Source organism: Rhinoraja longicauda, chromosome 31 (genome assembly GCF_053455715.1).
Source record: "Rhinoraja longicauda isolate Sanriku21f chromosome 31, sRhiLon1.1, whole genome shotgun sequence".
Classification (NCBI taxonomy): domain Eukaryota; kingdom Metazoa; phylum Chordata; class Chondrichthyes; order Rajiformes; family Arhynchobatidae; genus Rhinoraja; species Rhinoraja longicauda.
The window spans coordinates 2,248,908-2,271,752 of NC_135983.1; the positions used below are offsets into that span (position 1 = coordinate 2,248,908).

Genomic DNA, 22,845 nt, shown 5'->3' on the forward strand with positions numbered 1-22,845 from the left:
AGGCCTTAAGTTCAGTTATGAGGAAAGACTAGTTTATGAGTATTTCATTTGGAACAGAGGGGGTTGGTAGACATTTTAGTTTAGTTTAGTTTTGAGATATAGTGCAGAGACAGGCCCATTGGCCCACCGTGTCTGCCACGATTAGCGATCCCCGCACACGAGCACTATTTTACACACCAGGGACAATTTACAATTTTACCAAGCTAATTAACCTATAAACCTGTATGTCTTTGGAGTGCGGAGGAAACCGGAGCACCCGGAGAAAACCCACACGGTCACGGGGAGAACGTAAAACCTCTGTACAGACAGATTGAACCCGGGTCTCTGGCGCTGTAAGGCAGCAACTCTACCGCTGCGTCCATACCCTGGGTACAATGACAATAAAGATATATTGTATTGTATTGTATTGTATTTTGGCGTCTTTAATTGATATGTATAACATTTTGAGGGTATTAAGGGGAATAGAAATATCTAATTTCCATTATTAGAGAGGTCAATAGTTAGGGAGGCACAGGTTTAGGGTAGAAAAATTAAAGGACTATTGAGGAAATTTCTTCAATACAGTGAGAATCCAGAATTCATTAACTCGAAGATGGCCAAGGAAGAAACATACCTGGTTGAGTAATTGATGTACTCTAATCAGCAAAACTGAAAACTGGGATTAGCCAGACGAGAAGTGTCTGAAAAAGGGTCACGGCCTGAAACATACCCCATTCCTTCTCTTCAGAGATGCTGCCTGTCCCACTGAGTTACTCCAGCATTTTGTGTCTATCTTCATATTAGCCAGACCATTTCCCTTTTGACCAGCATGGACATGATGTGTTGATTAGCCACTCCTGTGCCATGGATTTACAGCAGGATTCTGCAATAGCTGCAACATAAATGCTATCTTCATTCGAGTTTACAATCATATTATGAAGGTTTAGTTTTGTAATTAAACTTTAAAAGAAAGTTCATCAAAAAGTTGGATCCCGGACTGCATTTTGGCAGCAGCTTTTAAAACATGAAATGTGAATTTATGCTTGAGGGAGGCTAAGTCTACACATATCTTCCCTTGCAATATTTATGGTTTTGTGTAAATTTAAATGAATACATTCCCTTTCAAGTTTCTCTGTAATGAATGGGTCGCTCATTAAATGATGTGCTGGAAAGCTCTTTCATGTTCCTGTTGCTATGCCTTGCTCAGTCCTTCAGCAGAAAACGCACATTGAAATTTCTCAAAGTAGAACAGCTACCCAGTTCAGGGAAGTTAGAGTCAAAATATAGAAGTGCTATTCAGGGTCTTGTAATTGTACTTGGATTTGTGGGAGTAGTGCTGAGGACTGGAGATTTGCAATTGTTGACATCTATTCTAAAAGGTTGAGGGGGATAAACCCAGCAACCGCAGGCAAGTCAGGCTCAAGCTTCCAGGGATAAGTCTGGAATTGGGATTTAAATGATAACCAACTCAGTATAGTGACTGGCAAATTATTGTACATTTTGATGTAGTAATCATAAAGGTGGCTATTTTATGCTCTCTTAATAATTCATTTATGCACCTCAATAAAGAACTTTTGATAAAATCCCACATAGTTTTAAGGACATCAAAGTGTAAGAAATTTGACTGGCAGTGGCAGCGTGAATATAAAATTATTTTAAAAGATGGTTGTACAAAAGGGTTGCTTAACAGACTGAAAAGTAAGCAATGTTTGGTGGCCGCATGTTTATTTGATATACATTAGTGACATGAACTTGCGTTTAGGAGCCATCATTTCAGTGCTTTCCAAAGGCACAACCCTTGGAAATGTGAAGCTGCGAGGGGAATAGTCCCAGACTTCAGGAATGATTTGGCTGATTATGTGGGCAAATAAATATAAGATGAAATTTAATAAAGAAAACTGTCTTGAAGAAAAATTGATGAGATGCAGTAGAAAATATCTGGTACGGTCTTGAAGGGAATGCAGAAGTAGGAACAAATAAAGTTTCACATGCACATAATTTTGGAGGTAAACACAAGTAACAGTAGATGCTGGAATTATAGATTCCTACAGTACATAAACAGGCCATCCAGCCCAACCTGCCCATGCTGCCCAACATGTCTCATCCACACAAATCCCACCTGCCTGCATTTGGCTCATATCCCTCTAAACCTATCCTATCCACATATCTGTTAATGAGAAAGGGTATCCATGTACCTGTGTAAATGTCTTTTAAAAGCTATTTCAGTACTTGTATCAACAACCTCCTCTGCCACCTCGTAGCATATACCATTACACCATACACCAAATTAAATATTGGCACAAATTAATTCCAGGAGCTGTCACAAGAGTGGTGGATTAAATAGAAACATAGAAAATAGGTGCAGGAGGAGGCCATTTGGCCCTTCGAGCCAGCACCAACATTCATTGTGATCATGGCTGATCATCCCCAATCAATAACCCGTGCCTGCCTTCTCCCCATATCCCTTGATTCCACTAGCCCCTAGAGCTCTATCCAACTCTCTCTTAAATTCATCCAGTGATTTGGCTTCCACTGCCCTCTGTGGCAGAGAATTCCACAAATTCACAACTCTCTGGGTGAAAAAGTTTTTTCTCACCTCAGTTTTAAATGGCCTCCCCTTTATTCTAAGACTGTGGCTCCTGGTTCTGGACTCGCCCAACATTGGGAACATTTTTCCTGCATCTAGCTTGTCCAGTCCTTTTATAATTTTATATGTTTCTATAAGATCCCTTCTCGTCCTTCTAAACTCCAGTGAATACAAGCCCAGCCTTTTCAATCTTTCCTCATATGACAGTCCCGCCATCCCAGGGATCAATCTCGTGAACCTACGCTGCACTGCCTCAATTACAAGGATGTCCTTCCTCAAATTAGGAGACCAAAATTGTACACAATACTCCAGATGTCGTCTTACAAGGGCCCTATACAACTGCAGAAGAACCTCTTTACTCCGATACCGAAATCCTCTTGTTATGAAGGCCAACATTCCATTAGGTTTCTTCACTGCCTGCTGTACCTGCATGCCAACTTTCAATGACTGGTGTACAAGGACACCCAGGTCTCGCTGCACCTTCCCCTTACCTAACCTAACTCCATTGAGATAATAATCTGCCTTCTTGTTTCTGCCGCCAAAGTGGATAACCTCACATCTATATTATATTGCATCTTCCACGCATCTGCCCACTCACTCAACCTGTCCAGGTCATCCTGCAACCTCCTAACATCCTCTTCACAGTTTACACTGCCACCCAGCTTTGTGTCATCCGCAAACTTGCTAGTGTTGCTTCTAATTCCCTCTTCCAAATCATTAATATATATTGTAAACAGTTGCGGCCCCAACACCGAGCCTTGCGGCACTCCACTCGCCACTGCCTGCCATTCTGAAAAGGACCCGTTTACTCCTACTCTTTGCTTGCTGTCTGCCAACCAATTTTCTATCCATGTCAACACCCTACCCCCAATACAATGTGGTCTAATTTTAGTCACCAATCTCCCGTGCGGGACCTTATCAAAGGCTTTCTGAAAGGCTAGACACACTGCATCCACTGGCTCCCCTTCATCCATTTTACTTGTCACATCCTCAAAAAATTCCAGAAGATTAGTCAAGCATGATTTCCCTTTCATAAATCCATGCTGACTTGGACTTATCCTTTTACTACTATCCAAATGCACCATTATTACCTCTTTAATAGTTGACTCCAGCATCTTTCCCACCACCGAAGTCAGGCTAACTGGTCTGTAATTCCCTGTTTTATCTCTCGCTCCTTTCTTGAAAAGTGGGATAACATTACAGGAACTGATCCTGAATCTATTGAACATTGGAAAATGATCACCAATGCGTCCACTATTTCTAGAGCCACCTCCCTGAGTACCCTGGGATGCAGACCATCAGGCCCAGGGGATTTATCATCCTTCAGTCCCATCAGTCTACCCAATACTATTTCTCGCCTAATGCAAATTTATTTCAGTTCCTCTACCCCACTAGATCCTCTGTCCTCCAGTACATCTGGGAGAGTGTTTGTGTCTTCCTTAGTGAAGACAAATCTGAAGTACTGAATAGCTTGCTGTTCTAAAATAATATTTATTGTGCTTATGAACAGACAACATTACAATTTCTCCAAGCATATAGAGTCTCGTTAAATTATTTCCAAGGGGTTTGTAAATGTCATTTGGTGTTTTAGATGGTTAATTACACTTAAAGCCGTTGAATTATCAACCAAAGTGTTAAATTCAAATAATTGTCTGGAATCACAGGAGCAGCTTGTTTACCAGTCCTTGACACATTCCCCGTCTCGGTCTCATGCCTCCTATCCTTTTACTTTCTACCCCATTGTTAGCTGTGGTCTCGGTGAAAACGAGTATAGACAATGAGACTCAACATGAGGAATTTGAAGCTAGTACAACTTGGGTGGGAGAGGGATGGAGGGGGGATGCAAGGGTTACTTGAAGTTAGAAAAATTAATATTCATACCTCAGCTAACAATGGCCTGTTTCCTTCGTATCACAAAATGCTGGAGTAACTCAGCGGGTCAGGCAGCATCTCTGGAGAGAAGGAATGGGTGCTGTTTCGGGTCGAGACCCTTCTTCAGAAGGGTCTCAAAGGACCCTGTTTCCTTTATCATCGTTACTTTTTTGCATATCTTTCATTTGTTCTAATATCTCTCTACATCACCGTCTCTATCTCTTGTTTCCCTTTTCCCTGACTCTCATTCTGAAGAAGGGTCTCAACCTTAAACGTCATCTATTCCTTTTCTGCAGAGATGCTGTCTGACCCGCCGAGTTACACCAGCTTCTTTGTGTCTATCTTTGGTTTAAACTAGCATCTGCAGTTCCTTCCTCCACATCAATTGCTAGGCTTTTTTCATCCTTTTGTTTTCAGTTTGTTTGTCTTGTAGCTTCTCATACTCTGCAGGCAAGACTGCCTCCTTATGTCAGGTGTCTCCAACATACAGAACGGCAACTCCTCTTCCATCCTCTTCCAAGGGCTTTTCCACATGATCCTTATTCAGGTGCAGCACAGGTCTCTTGCACTCCCATACAGAGTATTGACTGTACACTGTTTTATTGTGAAAGTTTGCATTTTTGCATTAATTGATTGTAAATTAATTAAGTTTGCATTAATTGATTGTAAATGCATTAAAATGTGGTGGTAACACAAATGAGGTGAAAAACTTAAGAATATACTTATTGTAGAGAAAACCTGTCTGATTAAACAGCTAACAACCAGAGTTTAAATTTGAAAATGCAATACTGGTTATTTTGCAAATAATGTTAGTGTTTTAATGTTGGCTCTAACATTTAAGCCAATGTGCACTGAATACAATATGTCTGAAAATGAAAGACTCTGTTCAATATGTAGCTATTCTGCTGACACGGAAGGAAACAAATTCTTTGTTATGTTATTGAGAAGGACAAAAGCTGTATTAATGTACAATATACTTTATTAAGTGTTTAGTGGGAATGCAAACTATATCAATCCAAGTTATTATTGAAATTCGTCAAAGCTTTGGAAAAAACATCTACCCAGACAATTGCATTAAAATACATTGCACCATGCAGATGCTAATTTATCTCAACAGTTGGAATATTGTTGGAATAATGCACTCTTTAAAAATGTTCTGTATTAAATCTTCATTCTGTGGGGAGGCATCGATTAAAAGTAGAATTTTTAAATGCTGTCACTTTCAAAATTAAAACAATCTTCTAATTCATAAGTACTTCAATTTTCATTATTGCACAATTTTTTTATTTTCAAAGTGTCTGGAACATTTAAGTAATTTTTCAGCATTTATATGTTGTGTATGTGACATTCACATCGTTATTGGAGTGTTTAAATGTCTAGGATAACTTAACATTTTGTTTAAGAAAATAACTGCAGATACTGGTACAAATCGATTTATTCACAAAATGCTGGAGTAACTCAGCAGGTCAGGCAGCATCTCGGGAGAGAAGGAATGGGTGACGTTTCGGGTCGAGACCCATTCCTTCTCTCCCGAGATGCTGTCTGACCTGCTGAGTTACTCCAGCATTTTGTGAATAAATTAACATTTTGTTTATTGTTTAATTATAGTTACATTATTGCTTTCAACGGTAGATAATCACGCCAGAAACATGACTCGATCTTCAATTTTAAAACACAAAATGTTGCATTTTAAGACCGAGCACATTTTTTAAATGACAGTTTGAAGTCATTTAGTTTAAGACCACTCTTACCGCACATCTGCGGAGCTCAGAATACGAGCAGTGCATTTATATGACAGTTTTACACTACTGTTGCAAAGTTGAGCGTTGAAATTCTATTTATGGACATTTTTCTCGCATGTAAAAGCAGAGGATAAAATGCAACGGGAATCTGGACACCATACAATTGTTAAGTGGAAAAATCAGTGTTTCAAAAATGTAGACAAGTTTCCCAGGTGCAGATTTGGTAACATGCCTTTGGGTTCTTTTTTAACATTCTGAGAGCTAATGGTCGCTAAGGCAACCGAGGCTGAGGGAGTGTGCAGTGAGCAGTGAGCGCTGACTACTGCCAGCCCTGGGATGTGCCAGTGTGTAGCGGCGCTGACGGTGAGCGCTGCTCTCAGCAGTCGCTGTGCGGGCCAGGCACACACTTTCACTCGGACGGAAGTGCTTCACCAGTCTCTCCTCTTGTTATCTGCCAACAGAGCTTCCTGAGCCGTCGACTGAAAGGCTCCATCAAGAGGACAAAGAGCCAGCCCAAGCTCGACAGGAACAGCAGTTTCCGACACATTTTACCTGGATTTGGGAGCGTGGAGAATGAAAGGTAGAGATATTGCGTGTGTGATATTGCCCCCGCCCCTCACCCTCCGACCCTCTCCTGCCGGCGCCGCACCGAGACCCTTGCCTTGCAGTAACAAATATCTCCGGAGCGGACGTGTTGCCCCAATGACTGGCTTCCTCGGCGATGGTGTCATGGTTTTCTACAGCTGCTGAATGTTACAACAGCAGGATTGAAAATGCCCTTTCCAGTTTAATCGCTCCCACATTTGCTTCCTGTGAAACGAGGCGTGCCTTTGCTGTGGTATTTGGTTCTGTTCCCCTGTTATGTGCTTCTTTTGCAGAGTTGTATTGTTGGAAGAAATTAATCACTTAAACGCGATGTTTTTTTTATTTGTAACTCCGCAGTTGAACATGCTTTAGAATAATGCAGCTAGCTGGTCGCCAGGCTATTGTTCTCTGGCAGTACATGTTTTTTCCTCCTCAATGCCTATAACTGTTGCGGCTAGCTTTCTGATAATCTATTTTGTTTGAACTTTGACCACTAGTTAATGTGAGAAGTTGTTATTGTGATGGATATGTAACAATGATCCATTCTCAACCGTTATTTCCTCCTGAGAACGCAAGTGTCTGAGCACAGAGGTGTGGAAGAGTTGCTCGCTTTGTCACCTGTCGCTGTCTAACGCAACCTTCATTCGCCTTGACCAGATTTTGGTGGGAGGGTCGGGGCTACATGGCCTGGTCGCCAGACGACAAGATTAGTAGATTGGCGGCGATCAAACACGATGTTTTCTTTGCAGCGACCAAATGAATAGTAAGATACCGTCCACATCAACTATGTATTTATCATTTAGCCAGTTTCAGCCTGTAGTTTGGGCGCATTGATCCAGGGCGCGATATTCCGCTGTGCCTCTTGAACCAGCCGGGACCACACATTCTTGTCCGCCAAGCCATCCTGTCAATTTTGCAATTTACTTTTTAAAATGGCTTTAATTGGTCATCTGTTTCCATCAAATGGCGTATATCATTCCACGCCGAAGAGGTCATTCGCCAAATTCTCCGTTAACTACGAGACAAAGCCACGTTATAAATTTTAACCATTGAAATCTATTTGCGGTATTGGATTGGGGTGGGGTAATTTAAATGTAATATTCCAGTGTTCAGCCACCGTTTGGAGAAAAGTCATTATTGTAGAACCGTACATAAAGAACGCTATTATTTAAGTGGACAATTAATAGACGAAGTAAGACGAAATAATATTGAAATATTATTTTCTTTGTTTTAATGATTGGGTCAGTGCACTTGGAATGATGTTGTGAATGGTATTTATGTAATTTCTTCAATATTGTCCAACTAATAGCGTGTGTGGTACAATCTGGCGTAAATCACATTTGAGGTTGAATCTCACTATCCAAGTCCATGCTGCACATGCTCTGTCTGGTAAAATGACAAAAGGAAAAGAAATGCAGCACTGGTCTTTGGAAAGACAATTACAGTCCATTCTGAGGTTGGTGACAGATGTTCCCATTTAATTTAGCTACAATTATTTTTTACAATGGCAAGAATGTTGGCCTCATGCCTTTTCCATAAACTTTAAACTGCAATTTAATAAGCCAATAAAATGTGCAAATATGGCTTCAGAGCTACAGCAATGTTATCTCCTCTTAAAGCAAGTCGTTTATGTTGCCTATCAGTCTTACAGACATTTAACATTAAGGGTAAATGACCCGAATATATTTATTTGAAAATGAAATGCCTAATCAGGCTATAATTTTTTTGCATCTGACATTTGATGTATTTAAGGTTAGGGATCCACAGTGATTACCTATCAAAGTTATGGAGAATAGTAAGCCTTGCTGAATTCCATGTTTGAGAGCAACTTTCTCCAAGCAACTATATGTTTAACCACAAATTCGAATCCAATGTCAAAAACTTGGCATCCTCTAGACCAAAGCTACCAGATTTTGATAATTTCCAGATTTTCGACATAATATCTGTTTTGCAAAAGGAAATTGTATTTACCAAATTGGTTACAAACTATGCTTCCTTTCTGCACTGCAGCCCCTGGAAGTACGTGTTAGCATTTTAGACATGGTTTCAAGAGCAAGCATCACTGGAAATCAGAAGGTTGGATAATTCAGGTGAAATGTGTAGGAAAGAACTGCAGATGCTGGTTTAAACCAGCAAAATAGACACAAATGCTGGAGTAACTCAGCGGGACAGGCTGCTTCTCTGGAGAGAAGGAATGAGTGGCTTTTGGGTCGAAACACTTCTTCGACTAGAGTCGGGAAAGGGAAACGAGAGATATATAGACGGTGATGTAGAGAGATGCAGAACCCATGGATGAAAGATATGCAGGTTGGATGATCAGCTCGGAGGTTTGGAGTTAGACATGTACGGACACAGGATCGAAAGAGGTGAAGCCAACAGCTGATCTAGATTGACACCGTGCTCATGATGTAATGTGGACAGTCAGCCCAAATTCCACGTTACCAAACGGAATATTTGCAATAATGTCTTATTGGGCAGCCAGAATTGTGTTGATGCCTTTTATTTATCATCCCTGAAATGCCATCTTCATGGACCAAAATACTGTTGAAAAGCAAGCTTCAGTAAATATTACTTTGTTGAAGACTCATATTTTCCAGTATGTGATATTCAAGGGGGCAAAGAAGATGAAATAAAGTGTAGTTGAATGAAGTAAAGTTGGGGTTATATTATTAACACTCAACAAACTAATAGCAAGATAGCTAACTACTTGTCCACATCCAGTGTCCTCGCATGCACCTTTCAGGCAGGATTGTTCTGGCATGTAATCCTGGCTGATTCTATCTTCACCTCATCAGGAATGCTGAAGCCAGCTGATGTCATTTTGCCTAGTTGCTGAAGATGACCTCATTTTCCGTGGACTAGAAGTTAAACCCAAAACCTTGTCGTTTTTTTAATCAACATTTATTTAGCTATGCCTATCAACACCTGCAGTAATTTTCTTTTAAAGGTGAACTTTGTCACTTTAATTATAATTTCTGTCATCATTAAATGCTTGCTTTCCTGATTTTTTTAAAAGCATTCAATATTAAGCATTCTGTTTAACTGCTTGTTCTACTAAAGCCATCTTATTTAAGTGCAGAGATGTGTTAAGACATGTGTCCAGGTTGTTGCTTCCTCAGTACTATTGTAGCAGGCACACAAAGTATTTCACATCTTTTAGCACAAACCAGTGAGAATTTATTGCTACTGACAGACCTACCCGAGTGACAGCACATGTAGACTCAGTTAGTCACTGTGTGTCCGGACACTTGCTTGAGAATAAGTGGTTGCCGATATTTATTTTAAATAGGGGCCATGTTAAATTCAAGGATATTTAATTTGAGAGAAAAATGATCGGTTCTAAGCTCTATTCCAATGTTGCAGATAAAAATATGTTTCCTTTAATTTTCTTCCATCTAAGGGGTAAATCTTTCAAAGCTGCCAATTTGCTTAATGTGACAGTCACTCCTGACAGTTGTGCTGCTGGTTTACTTGAGTCCTATCTCCAGGAGGTAGACTGACAGCTTTCTCAATACTGAATTCACAATTGTCCCAAATGATTTGCATTACCTTTAGAGGTTTTCACAAAACTAGTTACACTGCACTTTGCCTGGTTTTGTTTTGCGAGAGGAGTTAAGCCAGTCCTACAGTATTGTAAATTAGTCGATTTTAATACAATAAAGTGACGACATGTAATTGATATAAACACAGCTCATGACATATGCATTACATTTCAGGATTGCATAAAACAAACCAGTCTTCGTGATTTTGGATGTCAAAAGAATTGTTATTTTACAATCTTTATGTGGTCTCTAATAATACAGCAGTGACTCCCAGAAGATTTTTTATTACAGGTGCTGTATGACATTTGACAATGCTGCCTTCGTGCTGTCTAACGTCAGTCAGCAAGTGCTCATTGTTTCTTGAAGGATAAAATACTATTTCTGCAAACGGGTTCAATTACACTTTGTTTTGGAATTTTTACCTTCAGTAACTTAAGATTTGCATTGCTACGGTATTTATCTTCTTTACATTTTTTCTAGCCCTTTTGATTGTTGTGATGCAATTCCAATCATTAAAATTTCTGCAATTAGAAAAATCTTTAATTCAATTGTGAAATGAAACTAACATCTCCTTCGAGATGCTGCCTGTCCCGCTGAGTTACTCCAGCATTTTGTGTCTTATCTACAGCAATAATGTAATTGTTATAACCAAAAATATATATTTTCTGCCTTCCAAGCAAGAAAATATATATGGTCACAAGTGTGTCTTAACATAGAAGCAGATATGGCATAGGGAAGTAATAATCTGAAGACGTGAACTTGAAGTACATGATTGACAATGAACTGGTTACATGGCACTTCAGAGTTAATTTTTCCATAACTGAAAAGTCTTTTTGAATATGGATTCCTTCTGTTTCTATAGCTAATGGCCCAGATTTTAAGCCTGGATGTGGGAATGTTATAAATAAATGGGTTTGAAAAAAAAACCACATCAATTCCAAGAATGGTGATAGTGACGAAGCAGCTAAGTAAATCTCGAGGATTGAAAGAGAAATACAGAAGAATCAATAAATGAATAATAGATAGGGCTAATGCCATTTTTAAAATTAATGTGGTTATTTTAAATGTATTATTGTTTTGTAATTCTTAGTATGTTATTCATATATTGATTTGAACCAAAATGCAAACAAGATTTAATGGTAGATATACATGAGTTTCGTGAAACCACATGAACCAAAAGCGCCCGGCTGTACGTTTGTACCAACCTTCAAAGGGGCTGTGTTATCCCAGTGCATTTTGAACTGCGTAATGCCTCAGTGAAGCACTTGTGCCTGCAGGCCTTCAACTGAAGTTTATGCGGTGAGAGCCATTTAAAGTGATAAATTGAATATCAGAAGCATATCACAACACATTAAAGATTATTTGTTTGTGTTTTATTTCCAAAAATGGAAATGCCCTTTGAGAGTGCCAGCTATTAACCGGACCCCTCCCACTGTCAAACGGTATCTAACAGCTTTTCATGAGTGTAGATGATTGAGTGTTCTTAATTAAAGCCCAGGTTTTTGTCTGCTAGGATTTTTCTGTAGTTGTTTCATTTTGACCCAGCATGGTTTTATCAGGGAATGTGCTTCTTCAGGTCAAGAACAATCTCCATTCTTAACCAGTTGTTTTGAGTGGAAAGCATCGCATCACACGTTTGGAAATGCAAGCTCATGCATGGATGGGGGTTTATCTTGTCCACTTGCTGATGGATAAGGGTGCAAGGTCAAATATATTGCAGTGAATGGAAGACATTGATTTGCCACTAATTAAGACTCAGAAGTATTTTCCAAATGTGCCAGGTCTTAATCTGATCTGTCAATAATGAAGACAATGCAACATAGATGTTAATCCCCATTCCAATTATTCTAAAAGTGCACAAATCACACCTGCTGTGGTGACATTTTGTAAATATCCTTAATTTCATCAGAGAACTTTCTCTCCACCAGCAAAGCCAGTATCATCATTCTGGAATGAATGCTTGGGATTTTTTAGGTATTACCATGTAACTTGGAAGCTTCAGTTTAATTTGAAGAACTTGAACTTTATAGATTTTACTGCCTGCTTTCAGGCGGAAGACTAGAGGGTGTAATAATTTTACTATGGAGCTTTCAATGATGCAGCTTCAACAGTTTCTGTCAAACAGTCCATTTTCGAGATGCTGAAATTACTTTTCCTTGCTTATTTGTCTGTTCCATAACTTTGCATATGAAACAGTTAACAGTTGTTTCCCCAAAAAATCTGGTACCCCATTTATTTTTGCTGTGGTTTCTGGATGCACTCTGTGTAGCACTTTAAATATTTATGCATTTCAATGGAAATGAGACTGACTTTCTCCTTCCATTTGCATAAACACTGTTCCACCTGAAATATCATTTTGTAATAAAATTGTTAATGCAAACCTGCATCAATTTTACACGAAAATCTTCATAAATCATCTCTTGCATGAATGCTTTTCAGCGTTGTTAATAGAATAATTTGAGAGTTCTTGTTAATGCTAGTTTATCATATCCTACATAAAGATCCATGCCACCCTAACAAGATATTTTAACAGGGAAGTTTCATTTGCCAGAGGCAGTGCAACATAAACCTATGTGTCTATAATGAGTGAACAAAAGTTGTACCTTTCAGTGTTATATTTTGGATTTCCAGTTGTATTCAACTAAAGTCTGCTAAAAACGTTGCTGAGACCCAGAACTGGCTTTATGCATTTCAATTGGGTATTACCTAAACATTTGCTTTCCTTGAAGTTTACGGCACAATTCCTTATTTCACTTTTGTGTGGGATAAAGAATCTAATCTTCAGTCTTTCCGTAGAGAATTAGAAGGGCAATAACAAACTCCTTTCTCAACTCTGTGGAAAAAGTACAGGTTGATCTCAGCTTGCACCATTCTACATCTCTGCATTATTTCATTTGTTCCAGGTAAAAAAACACCTTTCATTGATATTGTACCTTGTATGTCCAGAAGATTTTGGCATAACTTTTTGGAATCGATTAATTTGCTCTTTCAAGTGTTGATTTTGTAATGGAAGAGTAAGAAAATAACTGCAGATGCTGGTACAAATCGAAGGTATTTATTTCACTAAATGCTAGAATAACTCAGCAGGTCAGGCAGCATCTCAGGAGAGAAGGAATGGGTGATGTTTCGGGTCGAGACCCTTCTTCAGACTTCTTCATGTCATCTCATGATATCGATTAAGTTATCCAAGGCTTGGTACGGACTTGGAAAGGGTTTTAATAGCAATTATAACCTTTGATTTCTTATGTAATGCTCCTTTTCCTCTTGCACTTGTGCATGTATTATTTATCATTTTGCATTACATTTAATGCAATGCAGACAGATCAATATTTCAACACTGAAGAAGGGTCTCAGACTGAAGAAGGGTCTCGATATTAACTTTTGTTAATATCGCACCTTTTACTCTATAACATTCCATAGTGCTCTACATCCAAGATATAATTATAAAGTATATCCAGGTGTGTAACCGGGAAAGAACGGAGCCATTTCACATGTAGCAAATGTCCACAAACAATCGTGATAAATTACATTTAAACTGAGAAAAAAACCGTCTCCATAATCTTGGTGGAGGTATTCTGCTCATTTCCAAACAATACCATCAAAACATTTGCATGCAATAGACCGCTGGTCATTAACAACAGCTTGGCATTCAACACAATCAACTCCTTCAAACTCATCACTAAGCCCCATTTAAACTCGTGCGCAACATGAGTTTAAAATCGCATGCAAAAGGAAGCACTTCTGACAGTATAGCATTGAGTCAATAATTGTGTTTGAATGTCAAACGAGCACTAAACCCAATTTTGATACATGAGGTACTACAGAATTGTCATGTGCATGTACACATAGAAATAATTACTTGCATAGAGTGCCTGGCAACATGCCAAATCTCTTTAAACTTAGAAGTTAAACATTAACATCTTTTTAAACTTAAAAGTAGAGACATTGGCACACCTTCATGATTACATCCATGTGGGCATAAGGCAGGTTCTCTGGGGTGTTAACATCCAGGAATTTGAAGCTGCTAAATCCTCACCACTCTAGGACACACAGCCCTGAGGTTCACCTATGTTGATGGTGAGAAGAAGATGTTGTTGCTGATCTCCACTGATTGAAGTCTGTTGATGAAGATCCGTTGCAAAGTGTGGCAGAGCGGCCCTGGACCTGGGGCTTAGTGATGAGTTTGAAGGAGTTGATTGTGTTGAATGCCAGCTGTTGTTAATGACCAGCAGTCTATTGCATGTTGTTCTGTTAACCAGTTTTCAACCATGTTCCTCCCATTTTCAAAATTCCAAAGCCATTCCCTCCGGATTTTCTTCTTGTCTAATTACAACACTACTTTGATTTGCTTTTTTTTTTACTGCCACTTTGTATGTGATATCATCTTATTACTAAGAAACGAGTGTTTTTTGGGTGGATCAATATGAAACATTGACTAGAAATGAATGTAGTAAGTTTACCTATTTTGGCATGGAAAAAGGCCATTCAGCCTGTTGGGTCCATTCCAACTCCCAGCAGACCCATGCCATCAGTTCCGTTCCCCCACCACTTGCCTTATTTCCCTGTACCCCTTCAACTAATTTCTCTCACATGACCATCAACTCCCTTTTGATTCTTTTACCTATACTAAGAGATGATTTAATATGGGTCATTAAGCTACTTTTGGGAGGTGGGAGGGCACAGGCGCACCCGATGGAGATCCACGCGATCCTGGGAAGCACAACGTGCAACGGTTGAAGGATGGGAGAGGAGGCGAGTGGGGGAAAGGGAATGGGATTAACAGTGCACTGCTGCTTTATACACATTGATTTTGTTGATTACCAATTCTCGATAGATAATGTCCTTTCTGTCCGTTAATTTGGTTAAATTGAGATCATCTATCTAATCTGTGTAATCTATCTAATCTACGTAATCTACTATTTTAGACTTGTGCTTAAGTATGATTGTGTGTAATGTATAGTAAGATTGTTGCTGAACTGTATGATAAAAAAGAATGTCACTGTACCTAGGTACATGTGACAATAAAGTACCATTGAACCATCAGATTAAATTTGTTGTGGCCTTTGACTAGTGTTTTTCCTTCAATAGGTTATCCTTTATAATTGAAAAGGAAAATAATAGAGATCTTCCATTAAGTATGAGATGACCTTTATGTGCCTGGACACCTTCCCCCCCCCCCGTTCTGAAATGTTTAAGCGATAATATCTGATTAAGGCAGAATATACGGCAGATTGAAAGTGAGAAAGCTGCCTTGAGAAAGAAGCTTCTATATTTCAAATAATATCGAAAGCAGTTTATTGTCAACTAACTACTTTTTTTTTACATGCAGTCTTTAGAATGCAGCCAATTTGCACAGAAGTGTATTAAAGGTCAGCCATACTGCTTCATTAGTTTTTTGGTTGAGGAAGAAGTATTAACCATGATGTTAAGGATAAAACAAGCTCTTCAATATAATACTGGCATTGAAGCTTGAGAGAGCTGGATGGCTGTTGAAGGAGAATGCAACATTTGATGGCTGTAGAAAGATCAGAGGATGAGAACCGAGGAGCAAAATTACACAGGATATTTTTGTTTGGTCCAGTGCAGTTTTGGTGCTGAAGAAGTGGATGCTCGCAAGTGGAAGAGATGGAACCATATGGCAACATCCAGGCCAAAGACATCCACCCTATATTTGCTTAAAATATCTTTAAGGGATTGATAGTATTGGCTTTAGAGAGGCAAACAAAATGTAATCACAGCAGAGTCCTCTTAAGGCTTAATATACAAGGCAGATTTCCAACTTGTGATTTTAATTAAATAAAGTAGAAGTACTTTTAGTATTAAAAGCGTAAAGGAAACGGGTTAAAGAATATGAAAATAGAGGAGGTGGATGAGATCTAATGAGGAACAGAGGTCTTTTAGAAATATTAATAAACATTGATATGGGATTAAGAATGGCTCAAGGATATTCACAAAGATATTCTGGTAAGGAATTGGCAATTAGTTAAGAGTTTTTTGTCACTTGCACTGGATTTGTATCAGAACGAAAATAAATCTTTCTTGCTGCAGTTTTACAGGCGCGTTAGTTGCAACTGCAACATTAAATAGGCAATCAATTCTGAGTAAACCATGATAGTAAAAAAAAGTATGTAGAGCGACTTGTAGTGCAGAGTCCACTGCGGTTTGGTAGTGTTGAAGTGAGTAAATTAAGGTTGTGCTGGGTGATCAAGAATCTGATAGTTGATGGGAAAAAGCTGTTCTTAAACTGGAGATAGTGGTTCTCCGATATTATCTACTGAGAACTGATAATCAGAAGAAAATGAATAGGTACGTCAGCACTACACCGTTAACTGTTTAATCCCAAGGTACCACCTTCCCAAAGGTGGAAGCAAAATGAGAGTGGGCAGGGGTTCTGCATCTGATTATATTAGCTGCCTTTTTGAGGCAGTGCTTCCTGTTGATCCCTACAGAAGTGGGGAGATGGACCCAGAAATGTCCGTTTTCTGCAGCCTCCTTTGTTCTTGAGCATTATGATTTCTGACCCAGGGCACGATACAACCAGTCAGTATGCTTCCCATGCACACCTGCTGAAGTTGAAGAGAGTATTTGGCGACATGAGGAAGGGGAGGTGTTGCTGAACTATCTCTGTGATTGCATCATTGTGCTGGGCCCAGAACAGCTCAGCAAAGATGTGTACGCCCAGGAACTGAAGCAGTTGCCTCTCTCCACTGCCGTGCTGCCAATGATACAATGTGTACGGCCCCTCGGCTTTCCCTTCCTGAAATCCACAATCATCTCCTTGGTCGTGCTAATGCTGAGCGCACGATTGTTGTTCTGGCACCACTTAACCAGATTTCGATCTCCCTCCTGCACTGTGGCTCAGCTATACCTGTTATTTGTCGAATAACTGTAGTATTGTCCATGAATGTAAAGATTGTGTTAGAGCCATGTCTGGCTACACAGTCATGGGTATAGAGAGAGTTGAGTAAGGGACAGAACAGCGATCCTCAGGTGCCCCTGTGCTGATGGGCAATGAGGTGGTATTGCCAATCCATACTGATTGAGGTCTACAGATGAGGAAGCCAAGGATCTCTTTGCACAGGGAAGAGCATTAGCTTTCCACTGTATAAGAAAATAACTGCAGATGCTGGTACAAATCAAAGGTATTTATTTACAAAATGCTGGAGTAACTCAGCAGGTCAGGCAGCATCTCAGGAGAGAAGGAATGGGTGACGTTTCGGGTCGAGACCCTTCTTCAGACTGATGTCAGGGGGGCGGGACAAGGGAAGGATATAGGTGGAGACAGGAAGATAGAGGGAGATCTGGGAAGGAGATGGGGAAGAGAGGGATAGAGGAACTATCTAAAGTTGGAGAAGTCGATGTTCATACCACTGGGCTGCAAGCTGCCCAGGCGAAATATGAGGTGCTGTTCCTCCAATTTCCGGTGGGCCTCACTATGGCACTGGAGGAGGCCCATGACAGAAAGGTCAGACTGGGAATTGGAGGGGGAGTTGAAGTGCTTGGCCACCGGGAGATCAGTTTGGCCAACGCGGACCGAGCGCAGCTGTTGAGCGAAGCGATCGCCGAGCCTGCGCTTGGTTTCGCCGATGTAAATAAGTTGACATCTAGAGCAGCGGATACAATAGATGAGGTTGGAGGAGGTGCAGGTGAACCTCTGTCTCACCTGGAAAGACTGTTTGGGTCCTTGGATGGAGTTAAGGGGGGAGGTAAAGGGACAGGTATTGCTTCTCGTGCGGTTGCAGGGGAAAGTGCCCGGGGATGGGGTGGTTTGGGTAGGAAGGGACGAGTGGACCAGGGAGTTACGGAGGGAACGGTCTCTGCGGAACGCAGAGAGGGGAGGGGATGGGAAGATATGGCCAGTGGTGGGGTCCCGTTGTAGGTGACGGAAATGTTGGCGGATGATTTGTTGGATCCGCTGGCTGGTGGGGTGGGTGAGAACGAGGGGGATTCTGTCCTTGTTCCGAGTGGGGGGAGGGGGAGCAAGAGCGGAGCTGCGGGATGTGGAAGAGACCCTAGTGAGTGCCTCATCGATAATGGAAGAGGGGAAGCCCCGTTTCCTGAAGAATGAGGACATCTCTGACGCCCAAGTGTGAAACACCTCATCCCGGGCGCAGATGCGGCATCGACGGAGAAATTGGGAGTAGGGGATAGACTTTTTGCAGGGGACCGGGTGGGACGAAATGTAGTCAGAAAGCTTTGCGAGTCAGTGGGTTTATAGTAAATGTCCGTCACTAGTCTGTCTCCTGTGATGGAGATGGTGAGGTCCTGAAACGGGAGGGAGATGTCGGAGATAGTCCAGGTATATTTAAGGGCAGGATGGAAATTGGAAGTGAAGTGTATGAAGTCTGTGAGTTCTGCATGGGTACAAGAGGTAGCACCAATGCAGTCGTCGATGTAGCGGAGGTAGAGTTCGGGGATGGGGCCGGTGTACGCCCGGAACAGGGATTGTTCGCCGTACCCGACAAAGAGGCAGGCGTAGCTAAGGCCCATGCAAATGCCCATAGCTACGCCTCTGGTTTGGAGGAAGTGGGAGGAGTCACAGGAGAAGTTGTTAAGGGTAAGAACCAGCTCTGCTAGGCGCAGGAGAGTGTTGGTAGATGGGGATTGGCTGGTTCTACGGTCGAGGAAGAAACGGAGGGCTTCGAGACCATCCTTGTGGGGGATGGAAGTGTAGAGTACCTCGGTACACGTGATAATAAATTAAACTGAACTAAACTAAACTGAACTGAAGCTTAGTTCCCTGAGTCAGTCAGTGATTAAAGTTGCAATGAATTTAACACATAACCTGCAGTTAAATGTTCAATTCATTGTAACTCAATTAAAGTTCTAGGAATTTAGAGGATGCATTGTGGTAATATATTATTGAAAGTCATTAATGCTTTGAGTTTCTTTAACATGCCCAGCATTTATCAAAGTGTTCAGGATCTATCTATTACAAATCTGTCGTCATCATTGGGGATGTGAAATGGAAACATCACAATGCTAGTTCTTTATGGACACGGTAGGGTTATGGTAAAATCTGAGATTTGCAATCTGTTGAAATAATCTACTAAGCAGTTATCATGTTTGTATAATAACAAAAAATAGAAACTCATGTAGTACATATGGCCCTCAAGAGCCAGTTCCAAGAATAGCACCTCATCCACTTTCCTGTCTAATGCCTGTAAACCTTAATTCCCAAAACTTGGTCATCAGCGTACTTCAAGACTATGCATCCATATTTCTTGGGCCAAAAGTTGCTGATCACAAAAACATCTTCTTTTGGTCCTGAATTTAGGATGATATCCCTTAGTTAAATTGTGCCATTTTCTCAGGCTCTGTCATCAGTATCTTTGTTTAAATTGTACCTGCTTCAATGAGATCACATCTAATTCATTCTTCTAAACTCCAGTACAATGCTGGAGTTTAATCATTCTTGAGTAAGGGGAACAAAAATGCACATATCTCTCCAGGCATAGACCAAACGTAGACTTGGCGTTCATTTCGCTGAACACCTTCGCTCTGTCCACCTGGGCCTACCTGATATCCCAGTTGCTAAGCACTATAATTTCCATTCCCACGCTGACCATTCTGTCCTAAGTCTCCTCCATTGTCAGAGCGAGGCCAAACGCAAATTGGAGGAACAGCACCGCATATTTCGCTTGGGCAGCTTACAACCCAGCGGTATCAATATTGATTTCTCTTACTTCAAGTAACCCTTGTAACCCCCTCTCCGTCCCTCCCCCACCCAAGTCATTGTATTAGCTTCAAAGTCAGCTTGTTGAGTCTCATTGTCTAACTCATTTTCATCTAGACCACAGCTAACAATGGCCTGTCTCATTTATCATCGTTACTTTTTTGTGTATCTTTCATTCATTTGTTCTATATCTCTATATCACAATATCACAGGACCTTCACAATTAATAGCAGGACTCTGGGGAGTGTTGTAGAGCAGAGAGATCTCAGACTACAGGTACAGCGTTCCCTGAATGACAGAGTAGTCAAGAGGATTTCAATACATTGTCCTTCGTCAGTCAGGGTGCATATCTTTCATTCATTTGTTTTATATCTCTCAATATCACAGTCTCTATCTCTCGTTTCCCTTGCCCCTGCAGGACTCTCAGCCTGAAGAAGGGTATTGACACATTAACACTATCCTACACACACTAGGGACAATTTACATTTATACCAAGCCAATTAACCTACACGTATTTGGAGTGTGGAAGGAAACCAAAGATCTCATGTGGTCACGAGGAGAAAGTACAAACTATGTACAGACAGCTACAGATAGTCGAGATCGAAGCCGGGTCTCTGGCGTTGTAAGCGCTGTAAGGCAGCAACTCTACCACCACGCCACTGTGCCGCCCACGAGTGAAAAAATATTTCCCATCATTATCAGGATTTAACAACCTCCTGGCTCACATACTCATTTACGTTATTTTGCAACACTTCACAGCTCGTACTCTTGCCTAGTTTCCAATTGTCATCAAATTTAACTCATTGCAATGTTACTGTATATTTAACGCTGCTTTACCCAAATTATTTCATTTGGTATTTGCTGTTTTTCACTTGAAATCAATGTTGACGAGATCAAATGCCAGTTAAGATAAGGGAATGAGCATTCCAAACTGTTAGGATCATTTTGTTTGGCACCAAGGAGCTGATTATGTCTAAACCCCTTGAATTGGTATGCCTACATAATTTATACAGAAGAATAAGTATATGAGGATGCATATCCTTGAGGCAGGCTCTTACTATGCACCCATTAACACAAATTATTCATTATCAGTGCATTAGTATGTCAGCAGTGGATGTTCCATTAAACATTGTTCTTCAGGCAAATAATTCCAGTGGAGTAAATTACCAGCTTTATTTTTTTCTCTGTAATACTGAGGCTTACTTTGGCAGCTATTTTGCTACTAACAGTGAAATGAAACTGGTGAAAGTAAATTTTAGTTTTAAAAAATCATACTTTGCTCATAAACATGTCTAATTTACTTATGAAGTATCAATAAAACAAAGCTAAGTTACTCCAGCTTTTTGTGTCTACAGTTTAACCCAGCATCTGCAGTTCCTTCTTACACAAAGCTAATCTTTAAGTCTTTGTACCTCTTCTCTAGATGCTTTGAATAAAATTCTAAAAGAAGCGGCAAATCATGTTTATTTTGACCAATAAAGGTGATTCTTAATTTATTTTGCCAACTAATCAGCCTTATTGAAGCCTATTTGTTTTACCATTGAACACAATTTCAGTTAATGTGACCGAATTAGGCCAAATTTTGTTTTTTTAACTGCCTGAAATTACTAGAAGTTGTATTTAATCCCTTGCAAAGGATTGCATTTGCTTTATATGATTCAGCACTCAACAGAACAAATATTCATTTTTCTACATATGTAGTACCACATAAAGAACACAAAATAAGACCAGGATCAGGCAATCTGAGCCCTCAAGCAAGCCCTGCCATTCATATAATGGCTGGTGTTTTTTGTGATCTTGTATGGAAGATATTTGTGTGAAAGTGAGTTTCAAATCTAGTCATTTGTTTGGAATTTCTTTGGAAAATCTTGACATCCTTGCAAAATTATTTCAGGATAGTAAATGCTTCACTTTAGCCAGAGCTTGCATTTGACATCTGACAGACAGCTCTGATCTGGAAAATACATTCCATTCATTGAAGTTAATGAAACAGAATGGAGAGATGAACCCACTGCTGTTGCCTGCTGGTTATATTTTTTTGTTTTGAGTATAATTTTGTTTTGTTAGAACATTGTGATTTTATTTGATGTGAAAAAAGCATGCCACCTGTTTAAATGCCAGTTTCTTTCAACAGTTTAATAATGCATGGTTTGATGCCTGCTAGATATCATTAGCAAGTTTGATGTGATAATCTCAGTCCAATCTGAAAGTATTTTGAAAACCTGAAGTGAAATAAATTGTGCAGTTCAGTGTTTCCATCTGAATACCTGAATATTATCAAATTCATGCAGTTTGTAATTTTTCTATGTGATGTCGTAGTATGCAAGATTGGATCTTCACAGGTTCCCAGAATTTTTGTTTCCTTCTCCTAGATGTAGTGAAGACATAGATCGGGTCATTCTTCCATCATGAAATAGATTGTGGGATTTTCAAACATTGTAGCCAACCAATGTCAGCCTGTGTCAGGGGAAAATGAGCAGGAAACAATTGACAATGAGATAAGTAAGCATTTGTAGCTGGTAGCCAGTGCATGCTCGAACATCTTGACAATGTTTTAGTTTAGTTTAGTTTAGAGATATAGCGTGGAAACAGGCCCTTTGGCCCACTGAGTCCACACCGACCTGCGATCCCCGCATACTAACACTATTCAACACACACTATGGACAATTTACAATTTTACCAAAGCCGATTAACCTACAAAGCTGTACATCTTTGGAGTGTGGGAGGAAACCGTAGCACCCAGGAGAAAACCCACGCAGGTCATGGGGAGAATGTACAAAATTGTACAGACAGCACCCGTGGTCAGGATCGAACCCGGGTCTCTGGCGCTGTAAGTCAGCAACTCTACCACTGTGCCACCGT

At 40.3% G+C, this 22,845-nt stretch overlaps 1 protein-coding gene across 6 annotated transcripts in view; it reads left to right on the forward strand.

The window, feature by feature from the left end:
• The window catches only part of LOC144608514 (disabled homolog 2-interacting protein-like), a 588,412-nt gene that overhangs the window by 323,969 nt on the left and 241,598 nt on the right, over positions 1 to 22,845 (forward strand). For 3 of the 6 annotated variants that reach the window (XM_078426375.1, XM_078426376.1, XM_078426377.1), the window contains one exon: positions 6,642 to 6,760. In XM_078426375.1, coding sequence (XP_078282501.1) covers positions 6,642 to 6,760 — 119 coding nt within the window. Of the gene's footprint in view, positions 1 to 6,277; positions 6,346 to 6,478; positions 6,544 to 6,641; positions 6,761 to 7,480; positions 7,529 to 22,845 lie in introns of those variants that run through there. The other 3 variants (XM_078426378.1, XM_078426379.1, XM_078426381.1) reach the window with 3 other exon arrangements.